The 19,452-nt window shown below is 41.3% G+C and overlaps 1 protein-coding gene across 2 annotated transcripts in view; it reads left to right on the forward strand.

Moving 5' to 3' along the window:
- fam53b (family with sequence similarity 53 member B) overlaps positions 1-19,452 on the forward strand; it is a 54,511-nt gene that overhangs the window by 31,410 nt on the left and 3,649 nt on the right. For both annotated transcript variants that reach the window (XM_036571871.1, XM_036571870.1), the window contains 3 exons: positions 479-707; positions 4,257-4,311; positions 10,806-11,515. In XM_036571871.1, the coding sequence (XP_036427764.1) occupies positions 618-707; positions 4,257-4,311; positions 10,806-11,515 (855 nt within the window). In that variant the 5' untranslated portion in view covers positions 479-617. The remainder of the gene's footprint in view (positions 1-478; positions 708-4,256; positions 4,312-10,805; positions 11,516-19,452) is intronic.

Below are 19,452 nucleotides of genomic sequence, written 5' to 3' on the forward strand. Positions count from 1 at the left end.
CCAACAAGTTAAGCAAATAAATTTTAAATATTTGGTTGGTGTGTACGACTGTATAGGTCTTTCAGCAGTCTGTCGGTGTAGAACGAGAACTTCTGCTTTTCTCGTTTGTCTCCAGGGCTTCTTACGATTAAACGCCTGATTTAATGTCCACTTGTCTCTTTTAAAGGAGAAAGAGTTCAGAAACTCAGTGGTCTTTCATTAATACATTGAGAGGATTGAGATTTGCCTGATGAGACCGGAGTGAAGCTGATCTTAAGACATTTTTCCTTTGGCTTGTGTTTGCTGTGCCTGGTGCGGTCAAAGATTTCTTGTCCTGGCTGGACAATAAAGTTGTTGAGTTTATTTCAGTGTTTTCAGGAAGTTACGTTGGGCAAGAAAGCTTGGCCAGCCGCAGCCTCTTGTCTGCTGCTCGCATTGTTGCTTTTATGACGGTGTGGGAGGGAGAAGGCTGACCCGTGTCTTTCTTTTGTGTCCGCAGGGTCGAGAGGGCGACCGAGGAGCATTCCAGAAGCAACAGGGGGTCTGGAGTGGACGGGAGCGCGTACTCTGATCAGCCAGCGCCGCATAAAGATGGACACTACTAGATCTTCCATGTGGTGGAATGGGCTGTGGCAAAGATGTGTGTTGCCATGGTGATTATCCACACTAAAACACTGGACAAGAAGGGTGTGGATGATGTAACGTCCAGAGAGTCAACCTTGGAGCTGGTAAGACCGGCTTGAGCCGCCTGATTGCAAATCGATTGTTTATGAAATGAGACAATAGCGTATCTGACGACGTCCTCATTACGCGGAATCCAACTTCCTGCCAGCACAGCCTCTATGAATGAGGCCCTTTTTCCTGGAATGAGTAGATATGATTACACAGGATTCCTTTCCAGTTTACAGAACGTAGCTAATGGAGTTTACTTTTCCGTGAGTCCAGCTAGCTGGCATTGTTGTCCCAAATCGCAGGAAGTGAGGTCGTACGTTGCAAATCACCATCATATGATCAACCGAAGGGATGTTTTTGTTAGATTTCGCTGTAAAAGTGTGGAGTTGGGTTTGAGTTTGAATGCAAAAATCTGAATTTGAATGATTATTTGGAATCTGAAAATAAATTCTGAGCTGAAATTCAGTTTTAAGGGTTTTAAGAGCAAAAATAGAAATTTTTATTCCATTAAATAGAGTACAAAAAAAACAGACACAAACCGAGCAAACGTTTCAGCTGAGCTGAACACTGATGATAGCAAGAAGCTCAGATGTTTGCTCGGTACGTGTTTTTTTTTGTGCTCTATTTAATGGAATAAAAATGTATATTTTTGCTAGACTTGTCTTGCTTTAACAGTGTGCAGGCAAAACTCTTTCCACTCCATTTAATTCAGATTTTTCAAGCTCCCGTAGCAATCTACTTTTTATGGAATGCATCATTAATTTCTGTTCGTTCCAAGGTTTGTAAGAGAGCAGTGTGAAATGTGAAATTATGTAAATTTTGCAGTAGATGACCATTCATGGAATTAAACATCTAAAATACGTCACTAAAAACCATTCAGATTTTCTATTAATATCAATGCAAAGATTCTGAATTTCAGTGTTATTTTGAATCTGAAATTGATTTCTGAACTGAAACTGGACTTTAAGGTTTGCGAGAGAGCAGTATTAAATCTGAAACTGAACTTTATGCCTGATGATGTACAGCTGAACGTCTGAAGTTTAATTTCTAAAAAGCATTCAGTCTTTTAGATTCATTTTTTAAATTAGATCCAGTGTCTCACAGAGAAAAGCAGTCAAACACTGATTCTGTTCAGCACATCCGTTCTTGTTCTTCGCTGACAGACTGCTGAATGTCCTATATGCTTTCATACATATCCTCTACAGGAAAAGACTTAAATATGGCATTTTTCTGCAAATTTCACTGCACAATTACTGTTTATTTGCTGAGTTTAACATATTGGGTGAAAACAAAACATAAAATGTGCCATAACTTTTTTACAGGCCACATTTTTCATAGTATTTTATGTTAAAATCAGCAAATAAGGTGTATTTCTGCATTTAAATATGCAGAAGAATTCACTATATATATATATATATATATATATATATATATATATATATATATTATATATATATATATATATATAAAAAAATATAAAAAATAAGTGAGAACAGTCGAACACAGATTCACTTTGGCGGCAGGTTATAAAGCTTGTTTTATAACAGAAGTTGGAGCGGAGCGTTTTTTGACACCAGGTGCAAGTGTGAAACAGCGTGAATGTATTTTGCAGAGGCTTCTAGATGCATCAACACCAACAGTGCCGACGTGCCTGATAGACTCTCACTGTTAGTGTCAGTCAGGTGAGACACAAGCCGAGCAAACGAGCAAAAAGTTGCTGCTGAAACCTGTGCTGTGTCTGAATGGCCCCCTAATCACTAAACCCTACATCGGAAAACCTGTATCACTACATAGCGCACCATTATAGTGAACAGAACTGGTGATGGTAGTAAATGATTTCGGACGCTACGTCATTCAGCTTTGCTCATTACTGTGCGACAGCAAGTTCCGTCGCATAAACATTATAAACGCCCTGCAGTCGGTCCACTATAACCTCTGAGTCTGACCGCACTCAGGAGAAGAGCTCTTACACCTCTAACAGGTCTGAGAGGCTCTGTGGAGACGCTGCTGTTGTAGCTGGGCTCAGTAATCCTGCTCAGAGAAGCTGTGCGTGAACCTTCAAACAAGGCAGTGTATTGTGGGTATCCCCTATCCCAGGGGTCGAAAGCCCAGATGTTAAGAAGAGCCATTTTACCCTTTTAATAAAAATCAAACCACCTTGGGAGCCACGACACTTTATGTCCAGTTTACCATCTGTAAATCTGTCTCAGTCTGTGCTGATGTACTAGTATAGGATAAAAAATGTAATATAAACAAAACGCAGGCTCACTTTGCTCTGCTTTAAGCTTTAGCTCAGCCGCTTTTCTCGCATCTCTGGCAGGAAACTTTTTCAAAAGTAGAACAGTTTTTTGTAAAATGTCTCTCAGCGTTTGATTTTTTACAAGGCTGAAGTCGCTTCTCATTCGCCAGCTTTTTGTTCAAATTCAAATTTTCCCATTCCACCTTAAATGGTACCTGAGGCGCCAAAATGTAACTGCTGCACCATTTAAGGTGGAACAGGACAGTTCAAACAAGCAGCTGGCGAATGAGAAACTGACTTCAGCTTCACGACTTTTTAGTGTTTGTCAGTTTCTCGTTGCAGATTAAACGTATCAGGAAACCAGCTGGAGTGATTATAAATGTAAATAAGTCTGATCGTCTCCAAATCATCGATGTTCATCTTAAATCTCTCTCTTTGCTGTTTCGTTAGCTACTAGCTAGGACAGATTGTTAAACTGTGTTGAACGATCAGCAGAGCTTTATTTTACTGTAAAGGAGGATTATTTTATTTTTACCTACAAATCTGATTCAGCTGTGGAGCCACAACAGGGCAGTAAAGAGCCGCATGCAGCTCCGGAGCCACATGTTGTCCGACCCCTGCCCTATTCCCTAGGAATATAGGTTTGACACTACTTACTGTGGTGCATTGTGGGATTGTTTGAGTGCACTGAAAAATCTGCATATGTTTTCAGACAATTGGCAAAACCCCAGAATAGTGCACTATATAGTGAATACGGCACTCAGTTTCAGCTTTTATACAGCTCTCTCACAAACCTCAAAATTCAGTTCAGACTTCATTTTTACACTCAAAATAATTCCGTTCTAATGCATTTAAATTCTAATTTCTAATGGCACAAGAGACGAAATATCACAAGGGTGTGTCGTGACTTGAAATCATCCCTGCTTCATTCATAACCTCAGAAATGGGCTTGCAGGCCTGGGCTGGACCAGCGTGACTCATTATTCCACTCCTCAGAGCGAGAGATCTCCTGCCCTGTAACGCGAATCAGCCCCTGCTTCCTCAGAGCTCAGCTTGGGCCCAGAGTGGAGCTTTTGCTTCCAAGTCTAGCACACCTGGACTTAGCAAACGTCTCGTTAGCTATCATCTGCTTTCATTGCACCAGTTTCCACGGGCTGACAGATGACTGTGGTTAGCATGACCCCATCATTGTTGGCTGCGCGCTCGTTCGAGCACATGGGTGGGTGGGAGGACGGGGTTTCCTGTCTCATTTTGAACAAACTATCACCAGAGTAGAGGGGCTTGCATGATTTTTCTTGTCCTAGCTGGGTGCTCTTATCCTGTTTGCGGATGCCTCCTCCTTTGACATGTCCGTCTCTCCCCACAGCGCCAGCCGTCAACCATGAGCCAGGGAACGACCCTCTTCTCCTGTGGAATCATGGGTAAGATTGTGGTGATTTTATTCTTGTTTTCCTGGAAAACGTGGGTGCGCGCATCTTCTCTCGAAGTCGTCACACTTGTGTGCCAAACCGCACTCTCTGCCACTTCACCCCTAAATGGGTCTTTCTCTGTTACCATCCTGGCACTTTCAGCTGACGTTACAGTTTTGTAGATCATGTAAAGTAGCAGCTAAACCGACCTACAAACTGCTGCGACAGTGTAAACCTGCGGAAATATTTTATTGACTACTGTATTTTGATAGAAAATGGCCAGGTGGATGGGGATAATGGAGATCACAGGTTGCTAAGTGCTAATTGTGCGTCTAGAAGCTTGTTGGTTCGGGTCTGGGGTCAGTAAACTGGTCAGATGAACACCTTTTTATCTCGCCGAACAGGGGAGGCACAAGTTGTGCTCGCTGTTACTGCCTATAAAGCCTCAGGCTCCTCGATTAGCGTTTTTTATGCCTTTTTTAGCCTAGCTCTTACTGCCCATAAGGCCTCAGATGCCTTGATTAGGATTTGTCTGCAAGTTTGTTGCCTTAGTTTGTAAGCCTAGCTGTTCCTGCCTGTAAGGCCTCAGAAGCCTTGATTAGAATTTGCCTATAAGTTTGTTGCCTTTGTGTTGTTAGCCTACATGTTACTGTCTACAAGCCTGTGGGCACTTTGATTAAGGATTTGTCTGTAATTTTATTGCCTTAGATTGTTAGCCTAACTCTTTACTGCCTGTAAGGCCTCAGATGCCTTGATTATTTGTCTGTAATTTTGTTGCCTTAGTTTGTCAGTCTACGTGTTCCTGCCTGTAAGGCCTCAGATGCCTTGATTACCATTTGTCTGTAATTTTATTGCCTTAGTTTTGTTAGCCTAGCTGCTAAGTTGCTTCACCTGAAAGCTTTCAAGCGCACTGATTAGCATTCGCCTGTAATTTTGTTGCCGAATTTCAGCCTACAAGCCCTCAGGCGCCGTAATGCTGTTCCTGCCTGCAGGGTGTCGGGCGCCGTCATAGTATTTCTCTGAAAGCAGAATATCTCCAAGATCAGGACGTAGAAAGCAGAGGTGGGACAATAATGGCTGTAGTCTTCGGGTTGAATAAACAAACAAGAGTTTGAGTCCCAAAATGAGATCAATAGGGTTTTGTGCTAGCGTTAGCCTGGCACACGATTGCCGTTGCTGACACATAACCGCGATGCCCACGACGGTGTGCGCTGGTGAGGCTGCCTTTTGTTTGCCCCGTGCCCTGTGACAGGAGCAGTTTTGTTGTTGACTTCAGAAAAATCCCCCGTGTCCCGAGTCGAGCTGCTGCCGCTATTGAGGTCAAGCGCATGCTATTCTCGCCCCGTTTGTAGACGCAGGCGCTCCTCCAGGAAACAGCAGGCCGCATTGGGGGTGGCCAGAGCAAAGGGCTGTTGATGGACCCGTCCACCTGACTCTAGCTTTGATGATGTGTTCGGAGGCAGTGTGGAGAAATAGCCTGTTCTCTCTTAGTCAGGAGTGATACTGAGCCTTTAACCCCTTCAACTGTCAGAGCCTTTCTCCTAGATTAAGCCTAAACTTCGAGAAAAAAGAACTTTCAATAGTGTTTCTTTATCGGCGCTGAAGTTGGGTCCAAGGCGGGGTTCTTCACGGGTTCTTTAGAAAAGAAAACTGTTCTATATACAACCATAAACACTCAAGGAACACTGTGCCTGATTAAAAAGTTCTTTGCATCATGAAATGGTTCTTCAGATTGATGGAGAAATGTGCTAGATGGTTCTAAATAGTGCCTTTTGAATAGGGTTCTATATAGCACCAAAAAGCGTTCTACTGTTGTTTCGATGTGGAGCTTGTTAAAATAGAAGAACCCTTTTTGGTGCTATGTAGAACCGTCTACAGCCTCAATCTGAAGAACCGTTTCACAATGCAGAGAGTTCTGTGTGTTCATGGTTCTATATAGACATTTTCTTACTGAAGAACCCTTGAAGAACTATTAAATTCTAATAAATACAGATATTAAAGATCAGTTTCCAAATAATTACCTAATAGTTAATAGTACTTAGTTACTTAAAGGGGAATTCCACAAAATATTTTAAATTTCTGAATAACTCAGTGTGTGAGGTGTAATCAGAGTCATTCAGAGTGGTTTGGTGTGAAATGGTTCAGATGTCTTTACAGTGGTGGTGATAGGAACCAGGGGTCGCCATGACTACAACACAAATATAGACATTTTATTTACTATCCAGAACCACCAGTGAACCTACACGAATTTTAATATTTATAATGTTGATGGTCAAACAGTGTTTTGCCTTATAAGGTATTAAACGCTTGAGACGTCTGGTTCCTATCACCACCATTGTAACTCTGTCTGAAAGCGTATCACATCAAACCACTGTGAATGACTTCATCTTAACCGTTTATTTATGCAGAAATTTTGAAAAATGAGTGGAACTTCTCCTTTAATACTAAGTCTCAAGACTAATCCATTTAGCATCTTTGCATATTCATATCTGAAGGCTTGTTATTTGGTAACTGCATGGAAAAGAGAGCAGAATGATTGAGTTGTTATTAAATTATGGGAAGCTTTAGATGGTTAACTGAATGTTAAGCCTAGAGTTAAAATAGCAGCCCTGGGCTTCTTGGCTTTGAACCCTGACCTAGATAACAAAGAGTTCTCCGAAAATCATCACGATACAAAAAGCAGATGTGTGCTTTGGTCGTGCTAGGGCTGTCCGTCACCAAGCTGTTAGCCGTTGAAAACCGGGAGGAGCTATGGCTGAAAGTTGGGAGAGCTTTTATTTTTCACTTCTGCTGTTGGATTCACGTTTCAAGTGCAGCTCATGCAACCCAAATGCGGCGAATACGTCAGATCATGCATATATGTAATATGAGTGTTTTAGATTTGTTTTGTTAGTAAGGCTCACGTGCCCAGACTCCTACAGACCTAGTGTGTGTATATTGTGATGAAACCCCTCTGCTGGTCTTGGCTCCCTGCCACAATCAGCCGCTGCTATTCCTGGCTCTTTGTTTTGCAGGCCTCAGTTTCACTGGGCCGTCTGACACGGCTGGCTAAGGACGCTTCCTTTCGTCTCCGCCACCTTTCCGTTACTCTTGTCCACTCCTATGATATCACCCTCTTCTTGAAGGCATGGTGTGGTGAAACTTACTTGAATTTAAATTCGTGTGAGTTGCACAATGAGTTGCATAATGTAAACCATCCTGGAACTCACTTGAAACTCAGCCGCAACAGTTGCAAGTATCTCAACTTCTTGAAATGAGTCTCATGAAACAGCTACTTAGAATGCCCGTAACGCATCACATCGAACAACAGTTGATTTCACTGAATCAGTAGACAAGACTTCACGGAAGGTTGTTAGTTTATAACTGTAACCATAACTGTAACGGCTACTTAAACATTATTTTTCAGAGGCTTAACTTACATACAGCAGATAAAAGCTCAAATTCATGGTAAATAACCTTAAATACATGATAAAAAAGACTAGAAAAAAAGGCAGTGACAACTGAAAAATATATATAAAGATGATAAAATGATGTTTAAATTGCACCTACAGCTAGTTGTGTTAATTACAACCACAGGCAACTTTGTTCTTGATGCTTTGTGTAACTGTCAAGTTGCATGGAAATTATGCTTAACCTACAACAGTGGTAAATAACAGAAAATGCCTAGATAAAAGATGTATAGATATAGAAAAAAGGCAGTGATGGCTGAAGTGTGTGTATGCCTGTGTGTGTAATATATTATATTATATATATTATAATATATATATATATATATATATATATATATTATTATATTGTGTGTATATGTGTATTATATATATATATATATATGTGTGTGTGTGTATATATATATATATATATTATATATACACCCACAGATGATAAAAATGCTATGAAAAAATATGTAAATTACACCTGTTAATGTTAATACAACTAATAAAAAATGTTGCGTGCAACTTTTGAGTTGCTTCGTATAAATGTCAAGTTGCATAGAGATTATGTTGAGGCAACTAACAAAAATTTTAACTTGTACAGCCAATTTTACACGTAGCTCAGATTCATTTGTGATCTTAATGATAAATGATCAGAGGCTTCAGTTAATTTGTTGTGCTTCCAGGACAAAATGAGTGAGACACCAAGTAGCCTGTAACTTTTACAGCTGCTTAAACATTAATTTTCACGTGCTTTACTTACACTCAACAGATAAAAAGTCAAATTAATGGTAAATAACCATAGATACATAGATAAAAGACATTACAAAAAAGGTAACGAGAGCTGAAAATGTATACAAAAATGATAAAAATGCTACAACTGTGTAAATTACCCCTGCAACTAGTTGTGTAATTACAGTTAATGGAAAATGTGTTGCATGCAACTTTCGAGCAGCTTCGTGTAACTGTCAAGAAGCATGGAAATTGTTGCAGGCAACTCACAACGTGCAACTAGTTGCATAAAATTTCACCTTGTACAGCCAGGGTAAAGATGGAATGACATTCACTGAAAGCCTGATGCAGCATTCCAGCATTCTAAGAGGAGAGAAAAGTAAAAACTACACTGTAAAACTGTTATTATATAAATATTATGGCATTTTCATAACACAGCACAATATTTCGTTTTTCTGAGGTTTGACAAGTTGGAACAGTCAGAACCACTTAAGCTACATTAAAGAAATCCTAGTGCAGTGATTTATTCAACATGCAGCGCTGCACTAAATCCAGTTAAACAGGACTCATTATGCTCTCTTTGTAATGGAACTTGCAGTTGATCGGTGTTCTTTAAAGGAGAACTCCACCAGTTGTTCAAAATTTCCTTGTAATTAAATGGTTGAGATGTGAACAGAGTGGTTCAGAGTGGTTTGGTGTGAAACGCTCTGTTCTAGAGAAACACAGTGAAATTGTTCACAGTGGTGGTGATAGGAACCAGACGTCAGAAGAGCTTAATGCCTCTGAAAGCTACATCGAAGGGCACTGTGAGGCAAAACAGTCACCAAAGAAAACTGACATTTTTCACATTTATTACCATCATCATCATCATCATCATTCCACATACACTCAGAAGACTCGTGTAGGGTCACTGGTGGTTTTGGATTGTATGTCTATATTTGTGTTGTAGTCATGGTGACCCCTAGTTCCTATCACCACCACTGTAAAGACATCTGAGTCAGCAAGTTTCTATATAAAGAGCAATTTCACACCAACGCTGAATGATTTCAGTTGATGACAAATTTTGAAACATCAGTGGAATTCCACTTCAAGTACTGTTGATATCCAGTACGCTCAGAAAAGGCTCATAATGAGACAGTTTATCACCATAGTGATATTGCCATATTGCCCACCTTTAACCATGGGTTACCAGTGAACTCTTTGGTTAAAGGTGGGCAATATGGTAATATCGCTATGGTGATAAACTGTCTCGTTCAGTTATTAGTTAACATTGTCTTTGGGGCTTTCAGTGTAAAACTAAAGAAGCAAACCTCAGACGTTAACCTTGTCTCAGCTGATTGACTACTTTGGACATAAGAGGGGAAACTGTAAAGTTGATTCTTTCTTCTTTTTTTAATGAAATGCATTTGAAGCATGGTAGATAAAGGTCTGTGCTAACACATGATTCATATGCTCAGAAAAAGCAAAACACCATCGCATGCCTAAGATGCAACCTAAGCAGGAAACCTGGTAATTGCAGCACATGCCAGGACAAATATCTGAACATGCTATGGAGCACAACGGCCGTCAGAAACAGACAGACGGTTCTGGTTATACCGCTTTAGCTCTGCGTCCTTAATCCAGTATGAATCTGCAGTGTGTGTAGTTTTTACAGTCTGACTGTAATAATTGTGGAGTGATTTTAATCCAGTATGAATCTGCAGTGTGTAGTTCTACAGTAATAATTGTGGAGTGATTTTAATCCAGTATGAATCTGCAGTGTGTAGTTCTACAGTAATAATTGTGGAGTGATTTTAATCCAGTATGAATCTGCAGTGTGTGTAGTTTTACAGTCTGACAGTAATAATTGTGGAGTGATTTTAATCCAGTATGAATCTGCAGTGTGTGTAGTTTTACAGTCTGACAGTAATAATTGTGGAGGGATTTAATCCAGTATGAATCTGCAGTGTGTGTAGTTTTACAGTCTGACAGTAATAATTGTGGAGGGATTTAATCCAGTATGAATCTGCAGTGTGTGTAGTTTTACAGTAATAATTGTGGAGGGATTTTAATCCAGTATGAATCTGCAGTGTGTGTAGTTTTACAGTAATAATTGTGGAGGGATTTTAATCCAGTATGAATCTGCAGTGTGTGTAGTTTTACAGTAATAATTGTGGAGTGATTTTAATCCAGTATGAATCTGCAGTGTGTAGTTTTACAGTAATAATTGTGGAGGGATTTTAATCCAGTATGAATCTGCAGTGTGTGTAGTTTTACAGTCTGACAGTAATAATTGTGGAGTGATTTTAATCCAGTAGTGCGTTTAGTTTAATGCTCTTTTTTATGCTGTTTATGCTGTTTCAGAGACGGGCCGGTGGCCAGATGTTAGCCGTGGCTGTGGTGTTCGGCAGAGGCCGGTGGGCTCGAGCCTGGAGAGTTTGTGGGACGTCCTACCGGAGACCGGCCCGGCGGGGGCCATCAGCGGCCTGCTGCGGGACCTCAGCCTGAGTGAAGCTCCGAACACCACCACAGCACCACCCAGCAAACGACAGTGCCGGTCACTCTCCTGCTCGGATGAGCCGGCCAGCTGCCGGTCTCCATGGCGACCGCAGGGTTCGCGGGTGTGGACGACGGTGGAAAAGCGCCGTTGCCACAGCGGAGGCAGCGTTCAGCGTGGATCTGCCTTGTCCTCGTCCGCTTTCACCCAGTCTGGCTTCTCCGGCATGCAGCGCAGCTCCAGCTTCAGCCTCCCCACCCGCTCCAACCTGCTGGAGCTGCCGGCTTTTAGCAACTTTCAGCGGCAGACTTTCACTCCTTTCTCTGCCGTGGTCTCCGAATCCCCCCGCTACCTCTCTCATGAACAGATTTCCCAGGCTGAGCCCAGCGGCGGACCCTCAGAGGCCAGTTCCCCGGACTCCACTCCGGAGCTGGACCGCCGGGCCGGCCAGGGTGGACTCTCCCGCAGCCGCTCTCAGCCCTGCGTCCTTAATGACAAGAAAATCGGAGTGAAACGCCGGAGACCAGCCGATTCGCACAAACATAGGCCATCTTTAGACCTGGCCAAGATGACCCAGGTAAGATATTGGGCTTCAACTCATGATTATTTTCTATAAGCAGATAATCTATCAGCTTTTATGGGTATTAGCTATTATACTAATCTAACTACTGTGCTTTTTACACTTACCCTGAGGTTGTTTTTAAACGAAACAATAGAAGCCATATCGCCCCCTACACTTCCTGTAGTGTATTACAGTCTGTCAGAGTGACTGTGTGGATCATATGAACATTATAGAGGCTTTTTAAATGAAACAGTAGAAGCCATATCGCCCCCTACACTTCCTGTAGTGTATTACAGTCTGTCAGAATGACTGTGTGGATCATATGAACATTATAGAGGCTTTTTAAATGAAACAGTAGAAGCCATATCGCCCCCTACACTTCCTGTAGTGTATTACAGCCTGTCAGAATGACTGTGTGGATCATATGAACATTATAGAGGCTTTTTTGAAATTTAAGCTATTTTCATAATTGTAGATGTCTACTAACCTTTGAGTACCTAATAAGACTGGTAAAGGGTGTGGGTTTGTTTTAAAGGAAGAGTAGTGAAAGAAGTGAGTCACAGCGGAGATAGATGTGGAACAACATTGTGGTTTGACACAGTTTCTGTCTTTTTTTCGTTAGAAGAAATCTAAAATCTTAACCCATAGAAGCCTAGAGGGATTACTGTCACAGTAATTACATGATTACTTACATAATTATACTTTTGTTTATGTTTTTGACACGTTTGATTCTTCACTTCTGATTTTTTTTTATCTATGTTTTTCTGGCAGAAATATAAAGGACGCTTTTTCTTTTCTCAAAACACGACCACACACAGCAGAACCTTATCATCAGATTCAAACACTAATGTGGTAAAGACTAAAGTTTAGAATCTGAAATTTCTGCTTGTTTCAATGAGCTGAAAGTCAGACGCAGTTCATAAGATTATGACATGCCTTTGTCATCGCTGGCGATGGTTATGACTTCTGTGGGTTAACTGTTATTCTTGCAGATATATAGGTGCCGTATTCAGTGTAGTTGAAGGTTGCGGTTGTGCAGTGTGTTGAGCGTCCGTCCACATGTTCTCCTGCACTCTGCTGTGTGCTGTAAGCCTCTTATAGACCACTGTTAAACGTTCTACGTGAAGCCTCTAACTCGGCTTCACTCTTTAAGGTCTAAAGTGCAGAGAGAATCGCACCTCGCCCATGCCACTTTGACTCATCATCACCTACACCCTATAGATGCTCCTTTCCTGTTCCACAGTTGAAGGATTCGCAACACAGGATGAGTCGTTGTGGGTCACTGAACGGAAGCTGAGAAAACTGATTTAAGACAGACCCCTGTTAATGCCGCCGTGTCGTTATTAGCACAGAACCTGATGTCACATTCATAACGTTTGCAAGCTGGAGCTTGTAGGGAGCACGATATGGACAAAATAACATATGATCTTATGCTCGTAGGTGAATTTCTGGATTTTCATGCTCAAATCGTAAGGCAAATTATTCAGTAACTGCATGAAGTAGATGTAATTTTTTATTTTTCTAAAAATTTCTAAAAGTTTTCCTCAAATTAACAGAAAATGTGTTTTTATGATCGTAAACATAATGGCATATGCTTACAATTTGCTGCTGAAAGCCAAAAATCTTAGACACTCTTTGTATTATTTTATAAAAGTAATTTTTACAGAGCAGATCACTGAAGAGACGCCATCTGAGATCCAGTTTACAGCTCAGATTTGTGGAAAAATGGGTCAAATTTCAGTAGAAAAAAATTTGATGTTCAGCTTCTTTTATTATAAGGGTGTAAAATTACATCACCCATCTATCTGACTGAAAGGAAGACAGTTACAGTCTCATACGACCCCCACCTTTAGAATGTAGCTTATGAAATATGAAAGTTATGAAGTAAAGAATATGACAAAGTGCTTTTTGAAACAACCGGTGGTTCCACAGAGTTAAAAAGGATACATTGATACATATTGTGATTTTGACATGCTTTGTAATATATTAAACACGCAATGTGGCGTGGTTAAAGATTGGCCTTCATGATTTTAGTGTTTATTGTTTTGTTCTGAGGTGTTATTTATATTTGTTCTCTTTTAATCAGACGATTTATGTGACTAAATGAAGCTAATTAAACTGCCTGTGTTCACGTGAAGTAAAGTTTTTAGGTTTGTAGGAACTGACCAAGCATTTTTGCACTGTCTGTGTTTACATGCAAAGATTTTCTCCAGTCTGATTGATTACATTCCGATTATAGATTCAGACTGAGGTGTTTATTCTCACTCTGCTCAACAATCTGATGAAAATCTTCATTTTCATGCTCACTACAAGTAATCAGATCCAAAATGACGCTCATGTGTAGAGAACCACTTACTGTAGACGTTACCATGACAACCAGCATCACGTGAGTCCAGTCAGAGTGAGATGAGCAGCAGTGAGCAGCGCTTGTGTTTTTAATCACTTTAAAATGATGTCAGACTCAGGAAAACGTCCTTCACATGTCCTTATTAAAGAAGGCAGAGAGGAAGACGTCGTGTTCTGAGACACATAAGCTGGACGTCCGTCCCACCGCCGTCTTTTAAAGACCAGAGCATAAACTTCGTCTCCTCTGCAGACCAGTTTCTGCTCCGCCATGTTGAACGGTATAAACTCTCACTATGACGTGGCGAACATGATCAGAACGGACTTAAACTTTCCGATAGGGAATGTAATCAGATACAGGCGTTTACACGGATATTATTCTTCTATTTAACGGATTATTTACAGGATTACCCACCTCGATCAGTCGGACAGAAACTGTATTCCAAATGGCCTCAATAAGACTAGTCTATTGTGGCTTTTATGATTGACATTGGTTTCCATGAAATATACTAAATAAGAGACAAACAAGGGCGTTTTGGTGATAGTTTTACATTCCCAGACACTATTTTTAAAAATTAAAACGACTGACTTTGTTACACCCTCACTAACAGATACATCAGTGGAAACTGATCCTAGATCAGAGTCCAGAGGATTTCACCATGAATACAGTCCCAGGTGTAGAGCAGGGGAAGCAGATGGCCCATCTGGACAATACTGTATGTCAGTAGAGCGACCCTGTATGGAAATATACACTTCTAGATGTATCCGTTCACAGTGGATGGATATATTTTTGGCCTATAGTACACATTACAAAGAGGTCGTACATGTACTTTGTACAGCGTCTGCAGCTTTCCACAGTTTAAAAACGAGCATATTTTACCGTTTACTGTAACGGTGTCTTATTTATCGGGCACTTTAGATTGAATCGTTCTTTAAAAACAGTCATTTGAAAAATAGCATGTTTATGTATGCAAATGTGCTTTATATCTGTTTTTCAGTGCTGTATTTGCAGATTTAAATCACACTTATTTTCTATCAAGCCAGCTCTTTTTTTCATAAAAAGCACTGCTGTGTCTGATCCACTCAGACCAGCGCAACACACACTAACACACCACCACCACGTCAGTGTTACTGCAGTGCTGAGAATGACCCATCACCCAAATAGTACCTGCTCTGTGAGGGTCCATGGGGGTCCTGACCACTGAAGAACAGGGTAAAAGGGGGCTAACAAAGTATCAGAGAAACAGATGGACTACAGTCTGTAACTGTAGAACTACAAAGTGCACCTATATAGTAAGTGGAGCTGATAAAATGGACAATGAGCGTAGAAACAAGGAGGTGGTCAGAATGTTACGCCTGATCAGTGTGTGTGTATGTGTGTGTGTGTGTGTGTGTGTTTGTATATGTACCTTTATGTATTTGTGCACAGAGAACTGTGGTTTCTCACTGTAACTGTATTTCTTGCCCTCTGAGCTGACAGATCTGATCGTTAAGCAGTATCGTTTACACTGTTGTTTATTGGTGCACCTTCATCTGAGGGTGGTTTACACGTCAGCATAAACATTAGCCTGAGGGCAGCATGTGGGCAAAACGGAGGGTCCAAAGTCAACCTTTCAGCCCTGAGGCAGGACGAGTTTCACACCTCCATAAACACACTTTCGTTTTTGTTCTAGTTCAGCAGTGAGACTCAGTTCATCTCCTGCCTCATCTGAGCCTGAAAGGCATGAAGCTGAGGGGTAAACAGGTAGAGAATCCTGCCAATCTGATGGAATATGATTGAACACGCTTCTTTCTTTTTCGCTTGCAGTGGAGTGAAATACACCGTCCCTGAACAGTTCGAGGACACCTAGCTTTTTAAAGGGAAATTCCAACAGTTTCCAAAACATTTTTTCCGGATTATTCCGAGTATTTTGATGTGAGTCAGTACAGTGGTTATATATGTGTTGTCGACATTGTGATCCTGGTTCCCATCAGCACCATAAATAGAAAAACTAAATATAAACTGACCCTAACAGTAACATTGCGTATTGGGAAAGTGTTTTAATGTTTTTGCTGTACTCTTGCATCTAAAGCGAGACCAGTTCGTGGCTCACTCTAGAACACCGGTTCCACTACCCCTACGACACTGAGTTCTGTGTTAAAGAAAGGGGAAGTGGAAAAACTGCTTCACAGAGGTGTGTTTTGGGACAACCACCAGTGGTTTCAGTCATTTCAGATGATAAGCACAGTACAGAGAATGAAACACTTAAGAGTGGGGGCTGTACTGAACTGTTCAAAGGTTAAGACAGGGAGCTGGTATTGTTATCAGTGCTCTGCATCAGCAGGTACTTCAGTTTCAGTTCTTTTATGAGTGTAAGCTGTCAGGGGAGGGGCTACAAGTTTAATTTAAGTGTTGTCTTTTTTTCACTCTACATACAGATGTGAAATGTTTGTAACCATGTGTTAAACACCTTCATCCCCTCCTCTACCACATGTGCCATTCTGGGCGGTTGTCATAATAATAATAATAATAAAATAATACATAATAATAATAATAACAATCTGCATTTAAAAGCAGCAGAGAAGCAAAGAAACGAGGTAGTCAAATAAAACAGTAAAATCAACTGATAAGATACAAATAAAAGCAATGACGACAAAGAGAAGAATAACAGATACACACAAAAACAGTTAAAGTGCCCATATCCTGCGTTTCTCTTGTATTTTACTTTCTTTTATAAAAGTTTGATGTAGTTTTATGCAGCAAAATGGCCATAAATCATTTGTATATGACCATTTTCCAGCCTCTCGTGAGCCCTTAGAATTAAACAGGCTGTTTTTGTTACTGTGCTTTTAAGACTGATCTGTGTAAATGATCTTTCTTCTGATTGGCTGTCCTATGTTGGGCCTCAGTCCGGGCTGAAACACTCCTTATAACTTCAGCACGAATGGTCAGGGGCTGAAGTTCTGAAGGCTGAATAGCTGGGAGTTTTTTGTGACGTCACGGAAACATTGAATTCAAAACGGGCTGTTTTTGCAGTTCGTATCCGCTGATGGGCTGCATGGAGTGGAGAGGTGTGATCTGAAACTTTAACAATGGTTAGAAATTACTTGAAAACTACTTGGTGCAAAACTTTTGTCCACGATATGGGGGATAGGTAGACAGGTAGGTAGGTAGGTAGGTAGGTAGGCAGACAAGTAGGTAGGTAGGCAGACAGGTAGGTCGGTAGGTAGATACTTTATTGATCCTGAAGGAAATGTAGAAGCCAGTATCAGTCACACAACACAGCACAGTTATAATAATAAGGATGATACAATAGAAAAAGAGTAAATAGAAAAAAACTACCTACAGGCATATATAGAACTAAAAATATACAAAAATATGCAATAATATCTATAACCTGAGATAAAAAAGGCAGTGCAATAATGACTGTACAAGGAGCGTTTGGAGGGTCATGTAGTCCTAACACTTCACCCTACCCCTCCATCTCAAGAATCAGGACACCCTACCCCTAGATGAGAGCGCTCAAAATGGAGCACTAAGGGCTGAGTGGTAGGGGCGAGGGGTGAAATGGGACTGGGCCGAAGTCCAGGGCTTTTTTGCTTTTTTTTTTTCTCTCTATTTTGTGGAGCTGTTGTATATAATCAATAAAACACTCGCGGTTGTACGTCACAGCAAATAGTGATCTGTTCTACTCGTGGCTGCTTTCAAACCACAGCCGTGATGTTATTTGCCGTAACGCACCTCCTCTTGTGTTCTCTTGGTCGACTATACACAGGTTGTTGTGGTTGTTGTTGTGGTTGTTGTTGTGGTTTTTGTGCTCTCTATAATTTCTTATTTTTTTAATGATCTGTGCAGCTGTTCAGTGTTCTAGCTGCACTGACCAAATCCATCATATACTCACATCTGCGCACCGTGACGTAATTTATCATGTCATATAGTCTTATCGCATACTGCTCACCCCTAATGAGTTAAACAGTTAAAAAGACCTACTGACCGCTGATGTAGATCTACTGGTGACACCCAGACACACCCAGTTCATTTGAGATAAGAAGCAGAAAACACGTCACTCACTCGGTGTAGTTTACAGCACCTTTATGACTCCTAGCTGTGTAATGATGCATCGGAATGAAGGTGGTGATTCACCTGCATCGATTCAGGAGCGTTAGAATCGGTTATGTTACTATTCACAAACGTCCTCGTCCTTTTTTGGGGTCAAAATGACATTTTCAGGCTACTTTCGAACTCAAGTTCAGTATAAAAATAAAGGAGTGCTGTGTTTATCATCTGTGTTCCACTAAAAATAATTAGAAATGGTCAAACTGGATCATGGTCAAGGTTTAGATCTGCTGCAGAATCATAACAGGGCTGTCAAAATAAGATTAGACGAAAAAAATTCTCATTTGAATTCAGAGAACGACCATTCAAGCGTTTAAATCCTCTGATGCAGCTCAGAGTGAGTTCAGCGCCGGTTAGTCACAAACGACGAGTAGAGATGGGCCGATCCACGGTTTTTCAGTTCCGATCCGATTCCGATACAAGTTTTTTTTACTTTAATGTTATCATTATTGTTGTTGTTGTTGTTATTGTGTTTAAGGTGTTTAATCTTCCAATCACTGAGCACGTCTGTAATGGACGCTGCAGCTGAACTGCTGCTGTGTGACCCTTGCACTTTTTCACCTGACGCTCCACGCTCTGTAGTTCGTATGTTCACCCAGTGTACAGTGAGACTTATGACCGGCCCTGGACTCACATCTGAGGTCCAGTTGTGAAGCTCATGGCTTTATCATCCAGCTAACTGCGCCGCTAACGGTGATGACGCTCGGTTGTACGGTTCAGGTATAGCAGTCTCTGAATCTCCGAAAGGTGTTTTCTGGATTTCAGATCATTCCTGGGCTCTAAAAGCTCCAACAGGCTGCGGATTCCGACATTTTCCACTACAGACAGCTGTTGGTCATCGGGTATGATGACACTGAGCTACTTCTCTGTGATCCCTTCAGCCTTTGAGTCGTCTGCTGGACGTTTATCGCGCCTCTGTAAAGCATCACTGAGAGTCGCTGCCTGGTAGCGTCTTCCTGTCTGTTAGCGTGAGCTCCTGGTACTCGTTCGTGTTAAACCTCTGCGATTAAACTGGCTGTGCTGTCTGACGCAGCTGCACTTCCACCCCTCGGCACGCCGGCTTTACACACATCACAAGTAGCGGCTTTTCTTTTCCGCATTTCCAGACTAAAATATCCTCAAACAAAAGACGTTTTAGTCAAACCAGCAGCTGTTATTCGCTCACTCAGTTACAGACTGAAGTGGTCGTGGGTTCATGGTAAGATCTGGAATGGATTCTGGGTCCAGCGCAAGCTGCACACTGGAATCGGTTAGTGGATCAGCCCTGTCCGTCCAATATCCGAGGAGTGAAGTGACTTCAATATCGGACCCGATAACGAAATAGGATTGGATCAGTCCCATCTCTGTTTACAAGCGTCCGACAGGTTTTCAGCAGTGTTTATAAACTGAATAAAGCTCATAGTCAGAAAAATGCTCTCGTGTGAGGCGACCGAATGATCTGCTTCACATATCAGACTCTTCTGACCGGCCAGCGCTCCACATACGGGCGCTTTGTCAGGGTAGTTTAGCTGCA

This window comes from Colossoma macropomum, unplaced genomic scaffold (genome assembly GCF_904425465.1).
Source record: "Colossoma macropomum unplaced genomic scaffold, Colossoma_macropomum, whole genome shotgun sequence".
Classification (NCBI taxonomy): domain Eukaryota; kingdom Metazoa; phylum Chordata; class Actinopteri; order Characiformes; family Serrasalmidae; genus Colossoma; species Colossoma macropomum.